At 37.5% G+C, this 27,779-nt stretch overlaps 1 protein-coding gene across 9 annotated transcripts in view; it reads left to right on the forward strand.

The window, feature by feature from the left end:
- The window catches only part of IQSEC1 (IQ motif and Sec7 domain ArfGEF 1), a 353,788-nt gene that overhangs the window by 86,524 nt on the left and 239,485 nt on the right, over positions 1–27,779 (forward strand). For all 9 annotated transcript variants that reach the window (XM_042880458.1, XM_042880464.1, XM_042880463.1 and 6 more), the window contains one exon: positions 22,743–22,772. In XM_042880458.1, coding sequence (XP_042736392.1) covers positions 22,743–22,772 — 30 coding nt within the window. The remainder of the gene's footprint in view (positions 1–22,742; positions 22,773–27,779) is intronic.

The raw sequence follows: 27,779 nt of genomic DNA on the forward strand, positions 1-27,779 counted from the left end.
CACTGCTTAAATCTTGGCAAATAGGAGCATTTGTGTGTGTGCGCTGGCAAACTGAGCTATTCTAAATAGCTCTTGTAAAGATTATTTTATAAAGACGTATTAGAGCATGGATTCTGAAAATCTAGTAAGCTTAGAATGCTCTGTTCCAGCTGTTCTGCATGTTGTGCTAGCATATGAATTGCTTTTTAAGGGTAGATTAATGTTTCTTGAAATATTATGAATACAAACCAATAAATTAAGGCTTAAACTCCTTCCCACTGTTCGTAATTCACTGTTTCGGCAGTAATTCTATTAACAGCTTACCTATTGGTGGTCCCTAATGCATTTTTTAAATACAGTATCTTTAAAATGTATATTTAGTTAAATTATTGTTGTTCTAGCTTTATTACTGGCATCACCACTATGTAGATATTCTGGTATATTAAGTAGTCTTTAATTTTAATTTTTTGGCCAATTTTGCCTTGGTAACCTATAGCTTCTGTGGGCCAATTTATTAGGTAGAGTTGTTGTAGACTTCAGTGAAGTGTGAGATGAATATTTCCTTATCCTGACATTCGTGTAATGCAGTGGATCTTTAATACTTTTACTGTATGCTCATTTCTGCTATCAGTATCACTTTTATTCTTTTTAGTCATATTGTCACTTCAACTTAAAACTTAATGTTAAAATAATTATCTTTACAAGTTAAAAACTGGTGAAATTCACAAGGAATTAAATTACCTCATTTATTTCCTCTGCTTGTTTACTAGCTTTCGCCTGTCTCACTTTGCTGTTCTTGTTACTTAGGAAATGCACTTCAGAACAGAGCACTTTCTGTCACAGAGTGGTAGGACTATTGCACTAAAATATAAAAGCTTTATATGAAAAGCCTTTATATATATTTCCTGTGATATATATGTCAGTGAATTAAAGCAGGAAAAAATAATAAACAGCTAAAGAAGACTTCTGTGTGACTCAGGATAAGCCTGATAATTTCTAAGTTATGGATTAGAAATTAACCCAACTATTAATTTGATGATAGGAAGTAATCATTCAATAGTTAATGTTACCACTTGATATCAAGTAGTCCTAATAGCACACTTCAAATTCTGAAATGATGCACTGTGAGTTGCAAATGTTACTTCAAACCTGTGAGCACTTAGCAAGCTGTAGTGGGAAAGAATGATAGGGACATGCAATGCTGAGCAAAGACCTTCGAATTCCTAGTAGCCCCCAAAGACAGCAGCAGCTGTTAAATCTGATCCTACTTATCTGTGTTTACATACTGTTGTTGACATAGCTAAAGATCTTTGCTATTTCATACCTGGTGTTGCTTAATTATAGCAGCAAAATCAAGGTCAGTGCAAAAAGAAGTGAGAAGCATTTTGTATACTTGATACAGTTTTGAGTCAAATTTATCAGAGGTACTGAGCCCCAGGCAGCTGCTGACCCCTTTTCAATTTAGGTTGCTTTGCATATGGGAAATTATACCTAGTTACAGTTCTGAAAATGCAGGCGTTCAACAGTGTTTCTTAAAACATTCTCCTAAATCTTTCTTCAGCACCCCTGCAGAAGGTTGAGGATGCTGCTTCAGCAAAAGAGACTCCAGAGTGACTTAAGTGGCATTTTTACGAAGGTTGTTCTAAATCCTTTTGACTAAAACTTGAGTTGGGCTGGAAACAAACTTAGGCTCTGACCTCTCCTGAAGTTGAAAATTTGAGACTGAATTCTTCAGTTTTCAGGTGTGCTTTTGACTCATATGCAAGAATGATGGTGGAATACAAATTGTGTTTTCTGTGTGTAATTCTCCTAAAGAATATTCAAATATTATGAAACTTAATGAGATTATGAGTTTTCTTCCTCGAGGAAACTAGTAGTAATATATTTGATTGTGATGAGTTTTTTCAGGAGGTGATTTTAGACATAAGTGAGCCCAGAATAGGTTTTTTTCCTCATGAACTAAAAGGCTTTCAGTAACACTGTGCTGATCTAATCACAGATGAGGTAGTCAATTTACACAGGAACTCCTTCCATCTTGTTTATTACAGCTGGATGTCTGTCACTTTGTAGGATGATATTAGACTAAAATCTAAAATATTACTATCCTGTTATTTTACTGAGAGAGTTCTTGTTTTGATGGGAAGTTATTTACTGAAGTGAACTCTGTCAGTTCAATCAAGAGGAGCGTGTTTGGCAGAGGCAAGCAGTATGCAGTAGAATCTGTCCCTGAAGTACTTGAATCAGGATGGTGCATTGCATGCCTGAATTACATTATACATTTGTGGGTTTTTTTTTAATTCACTTTTTTCAGAACACAGTAATTCACAGAATGCTTGCTTAAGACTTTATAGGTGACGTTTCTCCTGTTAACCTTTAGACAACTGAATTGAGACATGTATTGAGCTGGAAAGTGCTTTTCAAGCCTTTGTCAGATTTCCAGTTTGTAGAATTTGTCTCTGATTTACTGTCCTGGTCTGCTGCTATTGTAACAGGTGTGAGAGCAAAAATACCCATGATGAAATTTTGCTGTAATGTTTTGTTAAGTGTGATAATTGGTCCCAAACTAGTATTTAAAGAACATGAGATTAAACTGGACCCCTTTCCAAATGTGTTTCAAAATTGCACAGTAGATCATGTATCTGATCTGTGAAGTATACAGTTTATCTGCCAAATTAGGAACTTTTCTCTTTGTACACCTCTTTGGGAGCACAGGAGAGATGAATATTTATCCCAAGCTAACGATGATTTGTTTGGATACAAAAGTGCCAGATGGAACTCTGAAGTGTTCTTCTGGTTGGAGTAAATACTTGCTGGGCAAACCAGAAGATGCATGAAAGAGTAAGAATAGTTTTGCCATTTATCTCTAGAAGCGCACTATTGCCTTAGCTCTTTGAGATGCTTCTGGAGGTTACTCCAGTCTTGGTTGTGCTATCACTTGGGAGCACCTTAGATGAGAAAGTGCAGTCCAGTATGTCACAGTTGTCTGTGCAAATGGATGGGTACCTAGGTAGGTGCTTGTACTGGGTCAATCTAGCTGTTCTCCTTGTGCTGAGTTCCACAGAGGAAGCATGTTTAACCTTAGGCATTTTTTAAAAGAAGCAATTTGGCTTTTTATATTTAGAACGTAGAGACAAGAGAGGAGAAAAGTCTTAACCCTTCCTGCACACGCTCCTTCAGTCCAAGGTTAGTTCTACTGAAGTCTGCAGTCCCTTGTGTGCCTTCTCGTCAGGACTTCTGAGGCTTTATATTCCACTATCTTCTTTTAATGTGGCAACTGACCAATAAATGGTAGATAATTACAAGAAGATGTGATAAGAAGATGCAATCTGCTAGCCTGGTATTCATTTGTTTGCTTTACTGCTCACATGAATGCAAAAGTGAATCCTTAAGTACTGTCCATTCATAACTGACACTTAATAAACTATCTTCTTTTTCTAGAAATGCAATTCTATAGTATTTTACTCCATAAAAACTTATGAATAATCACAGAATTGAATCACAGAATTGTAGGGGTTGGAAGGGACCTCCAGAGATCATCAAGTCCAACCCCCCTGCCAAAGCAGGTTCCCTACACCAATAATGCAGTCTTACTGCTTTCTTTTTAGGGTATAAGTGTTTAAGATCTATTATAAATGTTGGGACTTAAAGACATTGGTAAATGGTGAGATGTTTATGCACATCTAATTGAAGGTAGAAATGATTGGCAAACATCAATTGAATTATTTGTACTAATCTTAACATGGCTACCTAATGAAATTATGCCTTGTTACTGGTGGTAAGCGTTAATTTCATTGACTTATGTGCCTCTGAATAGTTTTACTCAAAAAATCTGAAAGGAGTACCATGTAGTCATCTTTTCTGTGTATTCTTAGCCACTGCATGGAACTCTGAATGAATTTATTAGGAAAAAATATCATCTAGTCTTTAATAAGAAAGTTTAAATGTCAGGAGTGAAGTCATCAAACTTAATGATACTGTAGGTGTATACACACCACACATCACAAGACTGTTTTTCATAGAGAGTACAGAAAATATGTAGACTCAAACCATTATCTTCACATTCTGTGGAGGTGCAAAAAAGCATAGATATATAGATATTCTATTTGATAGTAATACTTAAAACGTGAAAGCAAATTGAATTTCTTACCCCTTTGCTAAGGTTCTGTTCATCCATTTAAAAATCCTAATTCTAATAAACTTTCACTGACTGCTACTACAACCAGTAGCTGAATTGAGGGACTGCAGATTCTAGGTTGGTAAGTTTATCATAGAGAATGGTGCATACTTTTAATTTTTTTCCCATAGTGAGATCATACCTTTGTATTGACTCGTGTAGAAACAGGCATTAATAAAAGAATGAACCTCTCCAGAGGGATTATTTTAGGTGTGTGAATGACCAATTAAAAACAAATGAAAATAACCCTGCATTAATACATCTTCAGTTGTTGTTGGCACTGTACTTTTTAGTACAATAGCTGCTGCTTCTGTGGCCTTCCCCAGGCAATACAAAATGTGACAAGGCACACTCTTTTATTGGGCTTTCAAGTCTGTCGCCTTCTGAAGAACTCACTGCTTCCATGTTTGTGCAGTCTGCTCAAACATTTAGTAGTTGTTTTATGCAATTTCTCAAATGTTTTGTTTTAATTTGTGTGACTTTCCCACTTAATAATTGTATTCAGTAAAATATAGCTTTACAAAGTTTGATTGTGACCACACTTACACCATCTGATGTTTTCTACCTTATATTGATTGTCAAAGGCTCTTACTACAGAGCTGAGTAATGCTTTTGGATCTCATTCTTACAAATATTTGGTGATCTACTGAAAAATTGCACTGAGAGCCATGTTATGGAGGGACTTCTTTTTTCATCAGCTTCTGTGAGCTGGAACTAGCGTGTCAAGAGGCAAAGATTTGCCATCTAAGTATAGGTACCTGATTCTTCAACTCGTATGTACTTTTCTTTACCAATTCTGGCAGGCTTTACGTATCATGTATCTAGTTTGTATATCTCATTTGCTTTGCAGTCATGTTTAGCCACTCTAATGCTGTGGGTTTTTTTAATATCCTTAGCATAGATAAAGATAAATTGCTGCTATTGTGACTTCAGTTCTACTACAAGAAAAGGTAGCTTCATACCTGCTGGTGCAGGTCTAACTGTTATGAGCTTTACTTGCTCATTCCTTACCATAACTGTGCACTGCTTGAGAATACAGAATGCTTTCAGGCTACCACTTTGCAAGAGACTGTTAAAAACCGAGAGAGAGCTCCCCATTTTACTTTATCTGCACACCACTGACACGTTTGTACCATGTTACTTCTTCAGGTATAAATGAAATACCCTCTTTGCATCTTGGTCTGCACTGTCTGAAACTGTAAGAGTTTGGGAAATTTATAATGTCTGATATATTGCAGTTTATTCTCTGCAGATTTAGTGTTCTCTTAGTAATTACTGGAAGGTAAAAAGGTAATTGCCAGACATTTGTCTCAGTTCCAGCTCTAAGAAAGAGGCCATGTGAAAGGACTCAGTACTCCCTTCCATGGATATTTCTATTAATAATCTAGATAGTAAATGGTACCTAGTAAGCAATGTAACAAGAAGTTCATGGTATGTCTGAGTAAAATATAATGTTAACTTGTTCTGTGCAAGTTGGATTTTTAATGGTAATGCTCTTTCTTGCTCTTTTTTCTTCTAATACATAATACATTTCCCTTATTAAAATGAGTGAAAATGAATGTATTAAAATTCACTTTGTAACCTAGACATGAACTGAATTTGCAATGCTTTCTGGAAAGGAAGAAATCTTTCCAGTGGGGGGGGAAGGAGGGAGGGATGGAAAAAGTATTTTTTGTGAGCTATTGAGTAAGTTTTGTCTGGTGGGGGGGAAAAATAATCTCATTCAAAATTAGTATCTAACATCTGACTAAACTGTGTCAAAACTTTTTCTAAGTGAATTAATCATGTTTAAAATCTGTATGCCTGAAGTTTAAAACAAAACCTCAGCCTAGCTCAGAAAGCTGGTCTTTCTGTATGCAGTGAAATATTGAGAATTGACCTTATTTGCTATTCAAACCTTTTGAGTCTGCTGATGTAAACTAGAACAATAATGTAAGTAGGAAGACTTGGCAACTTTGTGAAAGATGCTGTGTGGAAAAGGTCTGAGTATATGTTGAATTGCATTTGAAAGGTGGAAAATGAATTACTCGGGACTGATAAGCAGCGTGCACTTAGGTGTGCTGAAATTGGGTTTTCTATAGGAATCTACCTTTAAAGGCTATTTTGGTGGTATTGCTTCTCTGACCAAAGATGTGATTTTTCTCACTCACTATTTTAGGGTTGATAAGACTTGTTCCAGGTGTGTCTTTGAATAATGTGGATAGCCCAAGTAGGACTTTATGCCAGGGCCTGTGCTCTACTGCTTTTGCTTTGTGAAAACTTGAGCAATGTCGTAAGCAAGAAAAGAAATTTGTATTTCTTGCTAAAAGATATTGGCTCAATTTGGGTCATATAATCTAATAACAAAGTTTCTGTGCTACTAAGTTTTCATAATGAATTCTACTTGAGAGTAAGACTACTAATACTGAATTAACACTAATACTTAATGCAGTAGGAACTTTCAGAAGAGGACTCTATTTGTTCATTAATAGCTTTCTTTCTATGGGTTTTCTCTGATTTTTTTCGAAGAATAAGAAGTTTTGGTGACAATTGTGGAATAAAATGACTTGTAGAAATGTGGCATTAATACTGTCTTTGTACAAGCTTAGTGCTGAATTTTCAAGTGCACCATTGTGTTGACTGTGCAGTCCACCCTGGATATCGAGAACAAAATTGTAGGCTTGTTAAAAGTACCATAGGGTAACAGAGTTGGAACAGCTGAAACAAAAATAGCCCAATGACAAATCATATGGATTGCCTGTTTGTTTTCTCAGGCACGATGAGTTGACTGCTGTCTCACAGCTGCAGCCCGGCTCCTCAGCTCCTTATGCAGAGGAATTGCTGCATGGCAGAGCAAAGATCGCAGAGCAGATAACTCTATCCCTTTCACCTTCCCAGGGAGCATGTCACAACAAGTACTAAAGGCATGTTTGCAGGAAGGCAAAACTATCTCAGCTGTTCAAGACATGTTCATTAAAAATACTGGCTTGTAGACTTGATGCAGCATACAGAGCCAAGTCTGTATTAAGTACAACAGCTGTTTTTGGACTAGGCTTGAAGAATAAATTTCCCATGTCGTCTTCCTTACCAGAAGTAAGCAGTGTTAATAGGATGACAGATCGTTCTAGTAAGAGTGTAAATCTATACGCTGTGCATATTCCTAAATAGAATGTCCTCTCAATATTAAAGATGTTACATTAAGTTTAATTGTATTTGGGTATTTGTAATTCTTTCAAAGCTGTCTGTTTCAGGTAAAACAGTTGTTTAAGACAACCTTCCAATGCCCTTCTGCCATTAATAGGAATACCTTTCCTGACATTCTCTTATAGCTCAAATAATAAGAAAGATGCAATAGAAAAGGTTTTTAGTGGAACTGATGCGTTTGTTCTGATGTTGCCATGCAAATTGCCATATCTTTTTTGTTGCTGTCTGTTATTCTAGTTAAAGTTAGTATTGCTGTAGTTCTGTAGGAATGATACCTCATGAGTGACCTAACTTCTCTATGTAACAAGCATGACAGGCTGACAGTACATCAAAATGGTCCAACTTGTGCCATGTACATACTTGTTTCCTTCTGGGAACGGAGTAAACTTTGTCATACAAACACATGGATGCCTAATCTTTGCTAAAGTATGAGAAGCCTAGTAACAATCTGGAAAAGGAATTCTACTGAAAATATTTCAGTTTCATGAGACGTCAGTTGTTCTGGAATTGCAGGGGTCTCTCAGACCAACGTTTTCAGCAGTGAAAATTTTTGTACAGCTTGCGAATTTCCAGATCTGTTTTCAAGCGAAATGTACTGATATCATCTCTGCTATCCCTGGCCTTTGTCCAGTAGTGATTGAAGACCATTTCTAAAATAATCATAGACGGAAACTAGGCTAAGGACCCTGGCATTATTATCTTGAAGGGCTACATTCTGTGAGGTGAGATTAGTTTGGGAGCTCATTTTGCCAGGTAACACTGATCCATCAAAATCATTTCATAAACTGAAGTGACTGTTCAAATGGAGAGTTGATTCATTGTAAAATAATAGGAATCTTAGATTTCAGTGTATGCGTAAAGAAATCTCTGGAGTATCACTGATGTTTGATCTTTGAATTTAGCTTTGTTTAATGTCAGCATACTGTAAGTTTTTGGTGGATGAACACCTGAAAGGATGCTCTTTCCCCATTTCTGTGCCTGTTGGCACATAAAGTCGCATTGGTTTACAGATTTGTAGTTATTAGATTCCTTACAAATATTCAGGGATCTTTTTTATACAAAAGTTCTGTTAGCTAAAATAAAACATTTCAGAGTAAGCAGTAGGTTCCCTTTTGTGTAAATGGTGCGCGTTAGGAAAATGCTCAAAGATGGTAGCAGAGGGGCTGTTAAAATATTTTGGGCAGGAATCAAAGGGCAGAAGCCTTCAGTGTTCTTCAATCAAAAGAACTAAGGCTGAGCATGTGGAAATGCCGTGTATGTTCTTACTTCATAACCATAAATTTTGAGAAGTTAAAGAATGGTCTAGAGGTCACCTGGACTTTCTGGCAGGAGGGGAGCAGTGTGGTTCTTTACATCTTTTCAGAGGATCAAGTAAGGGCAAAAGGACAAGGAAAAAAGATAGTGAGGACAAATGATGCGTGTGGCGATATCTCCAGTTGTACAGTACTATGGTTCTAATGTACTACAGCTGTAGTGCTCCAGAATGAATGCTGCTTTTAAGAAGCGAAAATACTGAGGCTTAATTGCTTGTAAAAAATACTGTGAGTGTAGTTGTGGGAGTAGTTTCACTTGTTCTAAAAGCTCTTTCTGTGTAAGGAATGGATAGAAAACAAAGTTATTGCACAAGCTAGCAGGTGACTGTGCGTTAACCTCTGAATCTTGCCATCTGCTTATCGTGTCAAGTGAATAAAGCTCGCAGGTAGCAGTGTTAGTGGGACCATGGGTTAGATTATCTGATCCGAATTTGTATAGCTGTAATGAAATGAAATATAGGAGCAAATATCCATGTGACTCAACTTGAGATAGTAACACCACTTAAGTCCTAATGTCCCTCTTCTTTAAAGGGGCTTACTTTTTAAATGTTTTTTTGGTGGGAGAGAGGAGGGAAGAGGGGAAAAGGGGTTTAGAATAATGTAGTGGGGAAGAATTAACTGAAAAAATGTAATGCTGTTCCTACCAACAAATGGATATATGATCTTCTTTCACATAGGGTAGCATGCTAATAAAATTAAGACTGAAAATGCTCTACTGTGAACTTTAGCGCAAAATATGGTGTGTTTTTGTTTGTTTGTTTTAGCATTGTGAAGGCTAAGGGAATCCAAAAGTCTGAGGACTTGACTTGTGTTAAGATCAGTATCTGTTGATGGGGAGTGCTTAGATCTAAAAACAGTGCATCAATGGCAAGAGAGTGGAAAATAGATGACAGCAAACTGAGAGGAGAATCAAAGGTACAGCTGATAGAAGGATCTCTGAGGGAAGCGTTCGAGTAATGCTTACATAAGGTATTAGTGCAATTGAAGTAATGCTTGTAAAATAATGGATAAGTCATTAAAATTCTTCCTGAGAGTTTTGTAATGTTGCTAAAGATTGCATTTTGGGGAGGGGAAGACAAGTGATTTTAAATAAATAATTAATAAAAGTTGTGTGGTCTTTTTCGGCAGAGAAGAACTAGGCCATGTTGCTCTATTCCTTGCCAAAATCACTTCAAGACCATCTAACCTCGAGACTGTCTAAAGAAGGGCATTTTGTTTTGGGGATGGCTCATTCAATGACCACTGCTGGTTTTAGGACAGATGGAACCTGACTAATAACAAGAAAACCATTAGCTGTAAGTACAGCCATTATAATTAAAACTCATGCCTCCAGGCACCTAAAAAAGAAGCCAAGAATCTTGACTACGGGATATGCCCTTATAGTAGGACACTTCTTTCTTTCTGTATGCAAAGACTTGATAGCTACAAATTATCGTGCTTCTAGATGGATCAATATATTGCCTTGTGTCTAATGAGTTATAACAATGGAACATATACTGGTTTATGTTTTTATCTTTTCTGATTCTATAAATTAATTGGTTACATCAATGATACTAAAGGTTGCATTTGGTATATGCATTGGTACACTGAAATCAGGTTTACTTCTGGGGAAAATTAACATAGTTAGACTAGTTATTAAAGAATGGTGTACAATGTCAGGACTTGAGTATTTCATACTGATCTGGGAAGTTAGCCTTTATACTGATTGGCAAAATGTCTCCCTCTTGTGAAAGCCACATAAAATAACAAATATATAACAAAGTTATAACAAAGCTAAGGAAGTGTGGGATAGAAGAGTGGACAGTGAGGTGGGTTGAAAACTGGCTGACTGGCAGAGCGCAGAGGGTCGTCATTGGCGGTGCAGAGTCCGGTTGGAGGCCTGTAACCAGCGGTGTTCCTCAGGGGTCGGTGCTGGGTCCGCTCTTGTTCAACATCTTCATCAATGACCTTGATGAGGGGATAGTGGCCATCCTCAGCAAGTTTGCTGGTGATACGAAGTTGGGAGGATTGGCTGACACTCCTGAAGGCCGTGCTGCCATTCAGTGAGACCTGGACAGGCTAGAGAGCTGGGCAGAAAAAAAATGGATGAGGTTTAACAAAAGCAAGTGTAGAGTCTTGCATCTGGGGAGGAATAATTGCATGCACCGGTACAGGTTGGGGGATGAGCTGCTGGAGGGGAGCTCTGCGGAGAGGAACCTGAGTGTCTTGGTGGATGACAGGTCGGCCATGAGCCGGCAGTGTGCCCTTGTGGCCAAGAGGGCCAATGGCTTACTGGGGTGCATTAAAAAGAGCGTGGCCAGCAGGTCGAGGGAGGTGATCCTCCCCCTCTACTCTGCCCTGGTAAGACCTCATCTGGAGTATTGTGTCCAGTTCCGGGCTCCCCAGTACAAAAAAGACTCTTAGAAAGAGTCCAGTGGAGGGCCACAAAGATGGTGAAGGGCCTGGAACATCTCTCCTATGAGGAAAAGCTGAGTGAACTGGGTCTGTTCAGCCTTGAGAAAAGTAGGCTGAGAGGAGACCTGATCCAGGTCCATAAATATCTAAGGTGTGGGGGGCAGAATGGCGAGGCCGGACTCTTTTCAGTGGTGAATGGAAACAGGACAAGGGGAAATGGTCGGAAACTGCAGCATAGGAAGTTCTGCATAAATGCATGCAAGAACTTCTTCAGGCAAGATGACAGAGCACTGGAACAGGCTGCCAGGGAGGTGGTGGAGTCTCCTTCTCTGGAGATGTTCAAGACCTGCCTGGATGCCGATCTGTGCGACCTGGTGTAGGGAACCTGCTTTGGCAGGGGGTTGGACACGATGATCTCTGGAGGTCCCTTCCAACCCCTACAATTCTGTGATTCTGTGAAAATCCACTGGGAACAGATTTTTTTGTCTTCAAATGTTTCTGATGGTCTTTGTGTTTGACATTATCCCAAATACTGCTAGTATTGACTACAAGGTAGCTCTTTAGATTTAAGGAATTTTAGGTTTTAATACTTTTCTTGCATCTTAATAGGAAATTTAGTTAGTGCTCTAAAAGCACTGTTTTTGTTTTGTTTTTTAAGATTTTTAGAGACAGATCTCTTGGACTTCTAACAAATTGTGTGTAGAGTTTAATGTTCAGATGGCTGTTTTGAAATAAAACAGAAGTGTAATTTCAATTGGAAAAATTTATCCATAAAGTAGTATGTCTTTTTGGCTTAAATTGCATAGGGAGGTTCCAGATGGTGAATTTTGATTTATTATTGTTGTTGAATTGAAAATTGAATTCCTGGGATGAAAGGCTGACACCATTTATGTCTCAGTACACTTTATTGTTTTCTCTCCTTGGATGATAAATACTGTGAGATCTTTTTATGTGTAAGATAACTGTGTAGATGTTATGGTATCCAAAGCTTGAGAGTTGAAGGCATAAGTTCTGTATGTAGAATATGGCTCGTTCTTGATGAAGTATTTCTGGCTACTCATTCTGTCTCTAATCCACATGTACTTCCCAATCCATGTTGAAAAGAACCCATGGAAGATGGATAACTAAGTTAAGGGGAATACAAATAATTGATACAAATGAAAGACCAAGCTCGATTTGACTGCTTTTTAAATATTTGGCTTTTGATTATTGCTCTTTTTAAATGTTAAAGTGATTATAAACTGTATTTTTCTGTAGATATATTCGTAATGGAAAAGCACTGGAGCCATAACTGTTGAAAAGTCATACTTGTATCTTAACTGTTACTTCTAATGTAGTGTTTAAGGATGCACCCTGTAAATCAAAGGACTCCTCAAAATCCATGTTTTCATTCTTTGCAAGACCTTACCCTCAAAATCAGAAAGAAACCTGTCCAGTAGTTTGCCATCTATGCTGAAATGGTGCCTTTTGTAGGTATATTGTACAGAAGAACACAGTAATGCTCCTTAATACTTCTTGGTACATGTGCAAAAAAGTTTCAGGACTTTTCTTGGTTGTAAAACAGATTATCACAACATCACTGAATTTCCTTAAGGATTCCTGATGCCTGGTTATATCAAAAAATCACTGCAATTACTGAGTTGAACTTGACATTACTCAACTATTTAAAACAAAGGAAAAATGGAACCCACATCTAATTGAGTGAAGTTATTATTTCTTGCCCTCTGGGAAGAATAAGGACAACTCTGCAGGTAAAATGGCTTGAAAAGTTGTGAGCTGCAGGGAAAAAATGCAATTACTTCACCTGTAAAATGATTAATGTAACAAGCATGAGATTTTTCAAGCAATGGAAGCAGATCCATTTCAGTTTTTGTAGTATCAATTTTTTCCTCGTGAGGAATTCTGAACTGCAAATAACTGAACAGCAATGGAGGAAAAAACAAAACTGGTAAAATTATCTTGGTAGATCATAAAGCCAAGATATTTTAAGCAATTTTCTCTTCCAATTCTGTTTTTTAATTGTTTGATGCTGATCTTAATAGCATCCCTGGTTTATCAAAGCAAAATACTTCATTTCCTTCTGTATGGCTACTTGATATTCTTACCTGTAACATAAGTTGACTTCTCCACAGACATCCAAGTTAATCTCATGAGATAGGTATTGATAATGGTCCTCAGGTAAAGCAAGTGGAAATAGCAGAGCCTTTTTAGCAGAGTGAAGTGGTGTTCTAGAGGTCTTAGTTTCACAAAACACTTGCAGCTTGCTGCAGGGAAGGATAATAGAAAACTTTTGTAAACAAAACTCCACACTCCTCCTCCTTTGACTTGTGTTCTGCTTGGCTGTATTTTCTATTCCACAGATCATTTTGTCTGTCACACTATGTAGCATACCTAAAGGGATTGCATTCTGAATGAGCCTGTCTATGTGAACCGTAACTGTCTAGAAATTGTGTTTTTGTGACATATGCCAAGCTTCCCAGGGGGTAGATGGGAAAGGTTGCTTTGTATAATTTATCCTTCTGCTTATTAGCTTCCCCTTCCTGGGGTGGGCAGAGAATTCTTTGATACAGAAATGTAAAATTATGTCTCAGTAGTTTTGTGCTTAGATCACTGTTACTTCAGTCTGTGCAGCTTTAGAAATGTGTACCCTGAAAAAATTAATTTGTTTCCCCCTTTCCTTCTCACAAATAACCTGGACAGTTGTGTGCAGTAGATAACAACATTTTTCCAGGTAACTAGAAGTGCCCTGAGGAAGTTTGCACCTCTATTCTGAATGATTGTATTTTATGTATTGAACTGTTTTTGTTAAATACTTGTGTATTAAAGATGGTTCCAGGTTATCCAGGTGGTGGTAGGATGTACTGTCTGCCCAGTGCAGCTCCTTATTTGCATGCTGGAGCACGCATGTTCCTCTGCCTCTCACTGAGCAGGCAGATGGTATCAATAACCTTGCTATGAAGTACACGGCATGGACAGGAGGGTGTTGCTTTTTGTGGAAATATGTGGGGCTTTGTATTCCAACCATTGCTTCAAAGTGCTTTCAGACACTAGGAGAAAAACAGAACTTTAGTAACTATAAAATGTGAGATACATGAACAAAATGAATGCAGAATTGGTAAGTTCAGCCCAAATGCTATCTAGCCTTAAGCTCAGCAGTGTATGCAGCAGTGATAGCTGAGCAATAAAATCAAGCTGATCTTTTTTTCTATCAGAAATCAATCCACGCTGGGAGCATTTGGAAAACAATCTGTGGGCAGTAGTGGCTGAAGACAGTCTAGGAATAGATATAACAAGCTCTTTGTAGAAACCATGTACCAGTAGCTACACTTTGGTAGTGTGGTAATTGAATATAAGTTATCTATGAAAGTTACTTTTTTGCTCCTTATGGATAGATAGATGTCTGAGTGTAGCAGTTAAACTTCAGAAAACAAAAATTGCATCTGCTACCTAAGGAAGCAGCTGTTTTCTACCAGTAAGCCTAGATGGGAATATCAAACTTTTTTTTTTTTTAGCTCATTTTTTGACATGGTTGCTGCAAGTTTCTGTGTGTGTATATAATACCTTTGTAAGGCCTGAAATGGCTTTGATGGTCACCACAAGCATGAGTGATGCCTGACAAGAGCTGGAATGGAAGGCCTCATGGGATGGGAGTAGTCTCCACATATGAGTGCATGCAGGCTCATCTCTGAAGTCTGTGCTCCTGTGTGCTAATGAAAGCTGAAAAATCGATTACTTTCTTTAATGGAAATTGAACAAAATACAGGTTGAAAAGTGAGGTACGTATGTTCTTTGTGAAATAGTGTGGTGCTCCAGTGAAAACAGTGGGCAATTGTGGGTCTACTACTCAGTCAATTCAGTTGACTAATTTGTCCATTTTAAATAGTCAGTCACATGTTTTGCTTTAATATAGAACTCTTTCTCATTATCCCCCTTCCTTTCCTAACACAGTGGGATTTGTCGCAGTGTTTTATTTCACTACAATTGGGAAGAATTGCCTTAACCCAGTAACTTTCTGTTTACAGGTACATGCGCTGGGTTGGTCATAGAGGACCAGTTCCAGCAGTGTACCGGCAGTTACCTGCTTCATTGCTGTGGTACACGAGGGTAACTGGACTCCTGATGCCACTGTTTTTGCTTTGAAAATGGTGCTTTACACAACAAACTCTGGATCTTCCAGCTAGTGATTCATCTGTTTACCCTTCTATTAACTTACCTCTCACAAGAAAATAACATGAAGATGATTTACTTTCATGCGTGATGTACAATGAGATGCATTAGTCTAAGTACCAGCCCAATTTTAGTTTGTATAGTTCTGGCTTCAGTTTTAAGCTTTCCGCTATTTGGGACTTCAGTTGAAACTATTTTTTTTCCATTTCAGTAATGGTAAATCATTTCTAAATTCTTCCTGCTTTTCTGCAATCAAAAAGTATTTGTTTGTAAGAAAAGAGCTTTCGCAGCCTATATAGGCAACTTCTGCACAGCTCATGTTTTGCTTTTGCTTGCTTCTTGTTTTCTTAGGCAAAAGGAAGTTGTCACTACTTGAAAACATTTTCCATATAGTTAGGACATGCAAGGGGCTCTTCTCATAGTGTCTTTCACCTGTCCAAGTCATCTTCTCAAGGGAATGAACATGCAGCATATATGATCAGTAGAATGGGGCACAATGAAGCACTTTAAAAGCATTGAGAAGAATGAAACAGAAAACATTCAACACATTCATAGCATGAAACTAGTGCTTAAAAACATGGAGTACAATCTTCTGTCCTAAGTAACCAAGAATCTTGAGGCCTCAGAGTGAGCTTGGTGCTCTTACAACACATGGAATTTCTTAGAAGGTTATGCTTCTTGTTTGACTTAGTGATGATTTCTATCCTGTAAGTAGGAGCACTGTAATAACAACGTGTAAACTGATGCATTGCATTTGAAAAGAGCTGCTTGCTTGCTAGATATGGTGCAAATTCATACATACAGTAGGAATGTAAGGAGTAAAAGATAAACAGCTAGTGCTGAAAGTGTGGGTATAAATGCATTTATAAAATTCCAGTTTTTGGGTGTTGTTAATTGCTGTCATCTATCTCCTGTTCGATTCCGTAGGCCTTAGGGCAGAAGAGATGAATTCAGAGATGCTATGTCTTTTTGAATTAAGAGATTCCCCTGGCAGTATGTCTAGTCGTTATTTGGGAAGTAATGATAGTAGGCAATGATGCAGTGCCAGGTCTGATGACTGTTTGTTATATGCTAGTCCTCAATTTGCTGCATATCCCTAAATAAAATCTTTTGGCTAAAATCAAACTTAGCTCCTTTCTATTCTATTCGGTAAGTACTTGCTCCAGTAACACACCAGAACACATTACAGTTTAGATACAAAAACATGAGTGATGGGCAGGTCATTATAATGGCTCCTGTTCTCATGGAACAGCTTTTATATACTTACGTTCAGTATTCCAATGGATTGATATAATAAAGCTCAAAGTTTATACTGCTTTTAATTTTTTGTCTTTGAGCTTACCTCTATTCTGACTTCACAGATCTTCCTAAAGATTTCTTGTTACCAGCTGCATCGTATCTGTTCCTAATCCTAACGTGCATGAAGAATGCTTGTGACCCCTGTGCTTTAAGGTCAGCATCTGAAGACAGTGCTTCTAGCTTGAGGGATTGGAAGCAGTCTTCTCTAGTGTGTACTTCTGACCTGTGTGCAGTATCTGACTGTTAGGTGTTGCCTTCTGAAAGAAATTTTGTCTCACTGAAAGTTCTTAGAGATTCTGTGACCATTAAGTTCTCATATTTGGAAAAGAACAAAACTATCAGGTCATTACTGTTCCCAAATAATAAAAAAAAAAAAGCAAACCCATATTATTTTTTCTACTATACAAAAGAATTATTTTTCTCACTATTAAATCAAAATGCAATGTGGTAATTGTAAGTCTGTAACTGATCTGTTCTATCAGTTCTGTGATGGACCCGAGTGAATGTCCTAGCAGTGGATGCTCATTCCTTCCTTCAATTGTGTATTGCAGAACAGTCTTCTTGTATTGTATTGCTGGAACAGTCATAATTAGTGGTAAAAATATTTTTCTCATCCTGAAACATACCTTGTTTAAGGTACAGCTGGCTGCACAGGTCTTACTAAAAATTTTATCAGTTCTTTTAATAATCTTCAGCGCAGTAGAATTTCCCTATCTGTATAACTGCCTAATATGCAAAATCTTGCAAAATAGCTCTTTTTATTATTATTTTTTGTAAAACCTCTATTCCATATGTTTGTGTTCTTGGATGTACTGTTCCGCACAGAGTTGGCAATGTGCTGATGCTGACCTAAGCCTACTTAGGAAGGGAAAAAACAGAGACCGTGCTTGTTTTGAGGCTCAGAGAGGTTTTAGGTATCTGATTATTATGTCCAGAAAGCAAGGCTGCTGTAAGACTGAGTGTTTCTTAATGCAGTACTGCAGATCTGTTGTGATCCATGGGGGCAAATAATGTCATTCAAGCTCAGCGGGCTAAAATAAAAATCCTAGAAATCTCTAATTTTTAACAGTCTTTAGCTGGGGCTACAAGTTTCCTGACAAGTCTGCCTAGTTTTGAATTGCTCCTTCAGAACATGGGAACTCTATACTGAAGCGTGCTAACACTGTCTTGTGATAGAAGTAGCACTGTTTGTATAGCAATTGAGGAGACTCAGGGAGACTTCGTTCATTGTAGGCCGTCTTCATAACAAATACTGGAGGATGTGATATAGTACAAAAGAGCAATTAGTAACAGGTGTAGTTTATTTCCTTGGGACAAATTCTATGTTCAAAGCAAGGTTTAATCAAATGACTGAGCTAGTATTGCTCTGTAAAGGTTAGGTTCAATGTTTTCCTTTAGTAACAAATGAAATTAGAATGAATGCCCTTTGATATGTGGCAACTGTATATTTCTACATATAGCACATCTCTTGAAATTTCTAACAAAATTTGTTCTTGAGGTTTGCAGGAAAATTAATTTCACGTAGAGTATGACTATTTAACCTGGAAATTTTAGAATGTTTACAAATCTTGGCTTTTACCCAATTCTTTGTATTCTGTTGGGAGTGACTTCCCTAAATAGGTGAGGAGATCTCGCCGAGTTTATCTAATGGGTGGATATGGGGATGTGGAACTATGTAACAGTCCTGTCTTCCTGATCATCCTGCTTGGTGTATGTATAGGGAGATAATGGTGACTGTCTCTTGATTTATCTTCTGCTTTGCATACCCATTTTTGTAACAAGAAATGTTTCCCAAAATCTTCACTTATCAAAGACATGGACTGACAGAGGGTGACAAACTCAATTTAGACAGACAGAAATTATTCTAGTTTGAAAAGCCACTTTTGTTTGCTGTTCCCTGTAAATCTTAGCCACTGTTGTTTTTGTTATTTGTTTTCTTTCAGTTTTTGGTTTAAGCTTTGTTAGGTTAGTACTGTGATGTCTGGCCTCTGTTTGAAAATGAATTACAGTAAATGCTGTTGTTAGCAGAGTCATTTCTGCTTCTGCTGGCTGTAACAATCTTAAAGGATGGTTTCCTGTGGATGTATGGTTCCCTTCTTCCCAGGAAGAAGACAAGCTTATACTTCAGTGGAGTGTGCAGATAACTATTTAGTTCTATTCCAAAAGGCTGGTAAAATGTTGGAAGACAACCAGGGATGAGCATAGAGTTTCTTCAATATTTTTTGAGGAAAATTACATGACATTTATTACATCACTGCCATAACTTACTCATCAATGGATTATTTCCTGTTTAATTCTCTCTTCTATTTCAGTTCTATTGAAATTGAAGATATGATAGATATTTTTTTCCTGCAAGGTTTTACAAGAAGTAAGCCTATATACTGCCTGAAATTTTTCACCTTTCTCTTCATCTCAGTAGTGACAGATTATTTTATCTGGCCCAGAGGAGAAAAGAATCCAGAGTCTAGTAAATGCATAATAAAAGCAGAAACATTAAGCAATGATCTAAAAACTCGAATTTTCTAAAGTGCTTAAAGAAAGTCTAACACTTTAAACTACCACTAGTAGTTTTTACAGCTGTGTTTACTCAGCCATACAAATTATTCATTGCATGTGTTAAATCTGTAAATAACTCTCTGGAATGTACTTGGGAGAAATCTTGACCTTGAAGATGTTAAATTTTCTAACTGCTAGATTCACAGGTTTTTTACCTGGTGGTATCCTAAAAATCAAAGAAGGGAGCTCGTTTTCTCTATTTCCATTTTTGGCTAAGTTGAGCAGCAAAACAATTGACTTGGGATAACAATTGATTCCAGGATAGTGAACCTGGAAAAAACTCAGCAAGTACCAAAATCTTGCAGTTGCCCAGCCTTCATCTTGCGACTGTTCTTGAACTGAAGCACCTTCTTCAAAATACTTATGGACTTTCAGTGAGAAATAGTGACCTGATGAGAAGGTTGTCTTGGATGGCTGCTGGTTGCTTCTCGTGACTCCAGAATCCTTTAAGAATGCAAAGGGATTTTCCTGTTCAGATAATTTTGTTTTTCTAGTCAAGAGGAGGAGCAGAAAATCAAGGCATTAAATCCAGTTTTCTCAGTTCTGTGTGGAAAACTTGTTCCATCAAGTTGTTATGCATATTTTGGGTATTTGTGAGGTGTATGTTTTGCAAGATGTAATTTGCAGAAGAATGAGTGTGGGAAGGTGTCAGTTAAGCATTTTATTAATTTTAAATTACTAATGATAGGTGAGTATACTATATACTATATACTATATATACTATATACTAATGTATAGGTGAGTTCTTCCCCCCCCGCCCCCCACCCTCCTCCTTTTGTGTTTCAGTAATGTTCAAGGATAGGGTAATCATGTAGAAAAAAGTTTCAAGCCTTGTGTTTGGTCTACCAGAATACATGTGCATGTCTAAAATCAAACAACTCGAAATGACCAGGCAGAAGTGGCTTTCTGTCTTTTTTGGTTGGTTGTTCTTGAGGGAGATGTTGGGGTTGGTGTTGAGGTTGAGAAAAAGGAAGCCCCAAAAGACCAGCAAATTAACAGTGAGCACTTAGTTCATGAAACTGCAGTGTGTTGTGAGAACTTAGCCCTGTGCCAGTTCTTTCCTCACCTCTGATCTGGTCCATCTTGAATGTGTTAAAAGGAGACATTATGTACAGAGATGGATGTCAGCTTACACATATTGCTATGGCAGGGTGCCCAGGTGGAAGCGCAGGCCTCTTCTAAGTCTTGTGCACGTTTGTAAATTGAAATGTTTTGAATAATTAAATAACGTAGTTGGATATAAAGCCATTTGGTATCGGATGCTGTCTTCATTACCAAGAACTGACAATGTGTTGTCTTTATATGTATTCATTTAAGATTTCTTTGGTGTGGATTTGTGTAACTGTTCTTCCATTCCATGTTGTTTTTGCTAAAATCTTCCTCATATGCAGTCAAATAAATGTGGTGGTAACAGGTAATGCATGTAATCACATCAGTGACACCCAAATTCTCAGAGCACTTATGAAGATCAAGAATGTTTTTTGTATGGGTAGATACTACACTGGGATACCACATTTTTCTTTGTAGGCAGAAAGTGATTTATTTTGTGCTGGGGAGAATTTTCAGCTGTGCTAAATATTTTCACAAGTATTTTGTAGTGTCAGCTGTCAGTAACATCAAGTGATATTCCTACTTGAATATCTGGCCATGTGCACTCAGTCTCTTGTCCCAGAAGATATTCTGGCAGCAGGAGGTGATGTAGTTTGGTGGACTGTAGTTTTTTCTTTCATTTCATTACTCATAAAATTATGCAGATTTCATTAAGCTTCAAGAAAAAAAGTAGTTTTGATTACATAATAGAGAGGAGAGGAATAAAGCATCAGTTTTTGACATTTATTTCTACAGTAGATCTTGAAAATGAGGTTTTAGTACTGTTTCCTAGGATTAGATTTAAGAAACTCTTACTTAGCACAACTTTTTTCCTCTGCCACTAGCATAAGATGCAAGTAGTCAGTGCAGATGAAGTCATTTTAGTAAGAAATAAGTCTGGTTTTGCTTTGCTTTTTCAGTCAGTGGAAGTTCTGAAGTATTTGGTATTGAGTATGTTCCTAAAGCTGTTCTTTCTTTGATTTTTGAGGAGGTAATGCTCACCATCTTAGTTGGTTTCTGAAGGGGTAGAGTTTGCAGTTTGCTTGACATAGTTTTCTTCCATGTAACTACAGGTTTTTTTATAATAAACTAAAATCCAGATGTTTTCCTTATGTGAGATATTAACAGCAGTCCTAAAAATAGGACATTATCTTGTGTAGCTTATGCTTTAAAAATAAAAATTCAAAGGTAGTTTGGCTTGCAACAGAGCAAATATGGAAAGCCCCAGCAACGGCTGGAGGTATTGGAAGCTGCGTTGGGCACCCTGCCTGGCTCTGGCTGAGATGTTTGCCTGTCTGTAAGGCTTACAACAAAGATGCTGGCTGATGTCCAGCATAGCTGCACTCCTGCTACTGCCTTATGCTGGTGCATTGATGCTCCATCTGATGCTGGAGAGGTTTCCTGGCATGCAGCACTGTGCAGGCTGTAAGTTGAGGGAAAACAGAAAGGCAGTCTTGGATGTATTTTTGCAGTGTCAGATGAACCAATAATCTTAATAAACCAAGGGTGAATTTTGATATGGACTTCTAACGAGCTCCCCAGGATATGGAAGGATCACTAATCAACTTCATGTCGATCTTTGATCCTTACCTGGGTGAAGACACAGAAACAAATGTTTTCAATAATTGGAATTGGTTCCCTGTATTATTTCTTCCACTGATCATTGAAGAATTCTTATTCTATCTTTTGTCACACTGCACTAAGAAATGTCCATGATATTGCAAATTAATATTCATCTTGATTTTATTTGAATCTTTCTGAAGATTTAGACATGGAGAAGGGTATTTTGAAGCTTCATTTTGCTCTGGAATCTCCTGCTTTGATTATTTTTTATTCCAGCTTCTCAGCTTTAGCTTACAAAGCTGACATGCAGTTATGGGTTCAGTAGCAACAAGGCTGGATTGCTTTGGAGCGTGGAAGGAACAGAACGGGGCAAAAAGATGAATATTTTGTGCTGGATTTTTTTTTCTTTCCTGAAATGCTGCAAATATGATGTTTCTGCTCATCTTAAGAGGCAGAAAACTTGTCAGTATGAGTGACATCAAATGCAATTTCCTCATTTGGAAGAAAAAAATAAAGCATGCGAATAAGGAGTGTGGGGAACAGGGGTCAGAAAGATTTTGTTCCTGTTTTGATTTAGATTTGATGAAATGATCTCACCATGAGAAAAAAATGGTCTTCAAGAGCTTCTGTAACTTAATTTATTTTATCACTTATTTCTTCACAACTCTGGGAAACAGACAAATGTGCAGTTTTATAAAAATTTTATGAACAGTTTTACAAGCAGCAGCACTTACTGGGTAGTATCTGATAAGTTCGGCGATTAGATTCCTAAGCATTTTAGCTTGCATGTTTGCAGGCCTTCACTGATGTTTCAGAGACTGATGCCACATATTTTAGGTAGTATTCCTGTTACTGGTTTCAACTCTTAGGTTTTTGAATCTCTAATAGATTTATTCTAAATTTAAGAATAACTGTTTTCTTTTTTAATGCCTAAATAATAAGGGAAGCCTTAGAAAACCTTGCTGAAACATAAAGAGAATATGTGGGAAGACTGTCATCCTAACTACTTGCGTCTTATTTTTCAGGTCCGAAGGTGACAGTTCAAGAAGTGTCAGGTATGTGCACCTCCCCCTCTGTCAGTTACGTTGCATTGACTTTTCTAAGAATATATTTTATTTAAAAAGCACAGTTTTAAGTGTAGAATGGAAACAGATGTACAAGTTTTTTGTTTGATTATTAGTTCTATTTAGCATGCCATTTGTATTTTGAATAAAGGAGCATTGGATGGATGCAGTACTGAATAATATGATGTTCCTGAATGCTTCTATTTACAATACGGTTTAAATAAGACTTGCATCTTAATTTTGGTAATTGCAAAATATTGTTTATAATTGGTTTACAGCATTTTAAATGAAATATATATATATATTAGTGTATTAAATGCTCACTTGTTAAGAAAGGAGTGCTGTAGCTGTCAATTGTTGGTGCTGTACTAGTGAAAGGGCACATACCTGTTCTGGTGTTCTGGCTTTCTTGGCAGTCTTCATTTCCTTATCTGTCAGAGAATCTTCATAGACTCACTGCTATGATACTCATTGTGAACTTGGAAGATTCAGGTAGTTTAGAGAATTTAATGTAACTATCACATACTTGAACTTAATCAGTGTTTTTCACATGTTATTTCAAAGGTATTTTTTGAAGAAAATGTAGCTATTTTGGTCAAACTTGTGGAACTTTGAGCAGTGCCCTACGAATAACTAAAATTACAAACCCATGTGCTTGAATCTGGAAGTCGTGTATGTATTAGAGTGCTACAGTAAATTAGATCCCTCTTTTCCCCTTCCTTTTAAACATTCAGTATTGACAGGATCATTGAACTTGTTAATTCTGCTGGGATCTTTCTTACCAGTTATCGTGCCTGTAAGCTATAAAGAGAAGTATTAAGATTGCTGAGGAAAGAAGCTTATCTTATGGGGGGCTTTGTCTTTGCCCCATCTTCCCAGCCTGTGATAAGCAGCTGGGGTTGTCAGGCCACACGAGTCTGAAACCAAATGTGATTGACCTGTCACTTGGAAACCTTGGGTTCAGCTCAGGTTGCACATGGAGTTGAGTGAATATAAGCTGTCTCCAGACCTGAGGCTTTGGAATACCTGGCTTTTTGCACACTGGAATGGAATATCCACTATCAGTGATGTAGTAGGATTTCATACAGTTGATCAGCTGCACACATTATTGCCTTTCTGGGTTTGTTTTCAGTAGCTTTATAACTTGCCATAAGAATTGCAAATTTATATAAAAGATATTTTAAAGTAGCCTAAAATTCTTTAAATGCTGGATCTGGCTATGCAAGGGCAAGGTTGATGCAGTAAAGCAATGTGTTTAGAGATGAAATACTGAGACAGTTAAAAGAAGTAGATAATTAGTTTGACTTTTTTCCTTGGCTTCCTCAATGTGAATAAAACCAATAAGTTATTCGTTCTTTGTGTGAGTTTTTCAAATGTGTTCAGCTTATAATACTGTGGTACCGTAACAAACTTGCATTAGCTTCCTTTTGTTGAATGCCATTCAATTTTCAATTTTTGGTATTTATGTTAAATCTACTACTTTGACAAATGGCTTTGGAAACTCTGTCTTCTCAGATGTAATGAACACATGAACAGTGAGCTATGAAATTGTCAGTGTGGTGGTCCTTTTAAATTAGCTGTCTTTTTTCCTATGTTGTAGAAAATGTGCTTTCATTTACATGACATCTTGATAATTAGTAGTATGATTAAATAGGTTATGCTACATTTATACATCATCTATCATACTCTAGAAGACTAAGATGTTTTAAGTTGTAGTAAGTAGAAGATGTTTCTCTTGCCTTTACTATGAACTTTGTGTGTTTAGTGAGCACAAGCAACAGAATGAGAATTGAGGATTCAAGCGGGGACCACAAAGGGACTTTGAAGATCTCTTTTGAAATCAGTAAGCATCTCTGACTAGCAGCACCTCCAGAAATCAAATCCTGCACAGAAGCAATACCTACTTTCTGACTCGCATTCCTTTCCCATTCTTACAGTGTAATAGCCATTTGTCTTTGGATTTAAAGGCATGAGATTTAATTGTTTCTATCAGTATTCCTTTGCTGCTCTCCTGGCATTAAAATAGGTGAGATGAAATATATTAAAGCTCACTACAGCTACTAATCACCACTCCTTGATTTTCTCAGTACAGTAGTGTTTTTACTTGTCTCTTCAGCTGCTGTGAAAAATACATTTTCAGTCCAACCACTGGGTTTGACCTATCTTCTTTATACACTCTTGTTCTGTCCTGATTCTGTGCTTCTTAAAGGAGAAGTGCAGTACGAAATGTGCTAAACTGTAAGTAACAGCGCTATGCAACAGCAGGGGGGCGTGATGGAGGCTGGAGTGGGAGCTGTAAGGCTGTTGCCAAGAGGTGTGATGCTCTGTGTGTAGCCATGTAACTTAAACATACAAAGGGGTTTAGGGGTGTGGTGCTGGTTTAAAAATATACTACAGTTGAAGTATTAGTTATGGAGGAAAAACATCAGCTAAATGATTTAGCTGAATCAAGTCTGAGACATTCTTTTTCAGCATTCCCCATTTATTTATGTTTTAAAATTTGTTTTTATCTGTTGAGGGTCATGCAAAAAGGCTAAATATATGATTTGATTAAAGATGTACATTAGATTAAGTGAAAAAGTACTAGTTTAATATACTTTAGCAAGGGAGAGAATTGTAGAATATCATTTTCACTATGTGCTGGGTGGAGTGCTGGAGTAATGGCTGATAAGCACCTGGATAAAACATCAGTAACTGAGCCAAAGAGAGGGAAAATGCAGCAGGATCAGAGGGGCTTCCCCACATCTTCAGTGACATCTACCTGAACTCAGACTCAGCCCTCTCTGATAACCTGCAAAGTACAGATCTGGGGGAATTGAAGTCAGACTTGTGAAATCCATTTTCAAGTTCAAATTGCTTTGCAATCTAAATGGACCTTTCCTGGAAGCTTTTAGTTCTCGTGTAAACACTTTTCTAAGTCATTTCTTAGAATTTACTTAACAACTGTGAGAGGAACTCAACACAAAAATAAGTATTTTAAATTAGTTTATTTAAATATATTTTTTAATTTAATGCAGTCCACTGTCAAATAGTGTAGTGTAAGTGAGAGTAGAAATAGGAAAACTCCCATTAATTATATTTCAAACATCAGCTCACCACTGGTGAAAGTTATATTGAAATGAACTGATAACACATCTTGTGTATTGTGAGGTGGTGCTTGGATGGAATATGAATGCCTTACCAAAACAGAATGACTTTGCAATACAAACAAATTATAGTTTGAGATTAAATAGGGTTTTTCTCTCTTCTCCATTGCCTCGGTAAGGCTCGTCTCTGTAAGATGTGCTGGGAAGGCAACTGCTAGTGTGCCAAGCAGCATGACCACCAAGAAGTCACTCTTTGCACATTTGATTTAATTCAGTGATGCAGGCTGCAGGTCGGTGTCAGTCATCTCCATCATCCTTCTGAGGGAAGTGAGCAGAGGATGGTTGGGCAAAGGGAGATACGATGTTTGCAAGCTGCTGAGCTGGGAGAGGTGAAGGTGACGCTGCTTCACACAATCAGTTCCCTAGCATTTCATTATTTCTAGTGCAATGGTACCTGAAACCAAAGTCTGGTCTGCACATTTTACCCTGCTGTTCTGGATGTACTGTGCACTGATGTCATCAGAGACTTTGAACAGTAAAGTGCTCACAGTTTTTTTCCATTCACTTAACTCTAAGTGGAATACACTTAGAGTGGCAAAGCTCTTTGCTCAAGAGCAAGCAATTGTATTCAGTATAACAAAATAACTTCATGGTGTCATTAGTGGCATTTTTGATACTTGAGTTTTAGGAAAATGGATTGCCAACTGCAACTAGGCTTTGATTTCCTAGTAATACTGAGTGCCTTAATTTGTTCTTTGAGTACTCAGTTCGAGGTGTTCCAAAACTTTCTGATTTTCAAAGAAGGTCGAGTGTGTGTCTGAGCAATTGGTGTAAGTGTTCTAAATTCCATACTGACTTGACAAGCAGAATTACTATTATGGGGGCTGCTCCGAAAGTAATGCCTCCTATTTTGTTATGACCTATGTTGTAACAGGTAGGTGCTGGTGGTATGGCAGAAGAGATTGATCCTTGAACCTGCTAATATTTTGTTACATGCTGTTTTTGTGCAACAGTTGACAGCAGAAGGGCAGTCTCCCAAAATGGTGTATTGCATGGAAGTGTGTGTGAAGCAAAGGGGTGGTGTTGAATTTCTCCATGCAGAAAATATGGCACCCATTGACATTTGTTGACACTCGATGAATGTTTATGGAGACCAAGCATAAGTGAGGTGGTGGGTGGTGTATTTTAGCAATGTTGTCGTCATAGCAGCTGTGAAACCATTGAAAAATACTGTTTTGTAGCTGAGTATTTGCTCTGTCAAACAGCATTTTATGCTTCTTGTGTCTGTTGCAGTTTCCATATATAGGCAGGAGACATTACTTCCAGAGTGACCCATATATTAAAAAAAAATAACCCAAAGCCTTGCTGATCAACTATGGATTCTTAATCAGAATGCTTTACCTTTTAGTGGCTGAAATAGTAGATGTTTTAAGTAGTTGAATTTTAGAAAGTTGTCATCATTATGTGACTGAGAAGTATATACCCAACTCCATAGACTTTCTATTGCTTTTATTTATCCTCTGCTGGAAGAAAAAAAAAAAAAAAAAAGGATACCATTCTTTCTTGAGAAAGTTCAAGCAAGGGAGTGAGTTATGTGTTCTTCTTCCCGGGTGATACAGACAAAATCACATTATTCCCTTGAATACCTGTAACTGTATGATATTAGCTAGTAGGGGGAAGATGTGTGAATGGAGCTTCTTTAACCTGACAGTCCATTGTTCTGTCCTTCAAATTGTAAGCTTATTTTTCCATGGAATGAATAAACTCTAGGGAACTCAGTGTTTGATGACTCAAAAGCTTCAAGCAGTGTAAATGATTCTAAGCAATCACGGCCATGGCACAAATTGTATTTGGGGAAAAAACTTGAACTAAGCCAACTTCTTTTTTTTAAACTCCTAACTCCCTTAAATAA

The sequence above is a fragment of the Lagopus leucura genome, unplaced genomic scaffold (assembly GCF_019238085.1).
Source record: "Lagopus leucura isolate 7727_CA_CO unplaced genomic scaffold, USGS_WTPT01 Super-Scaffold_100026, whole genome shotgun sequence".
Classification (NCBI taxonomy): domain Eukaryota; kingdom Metazoa; phylum Chordata; class Aves; order Galliformes; family Phasianidae; genus Lagopus; species Lagopus leucura.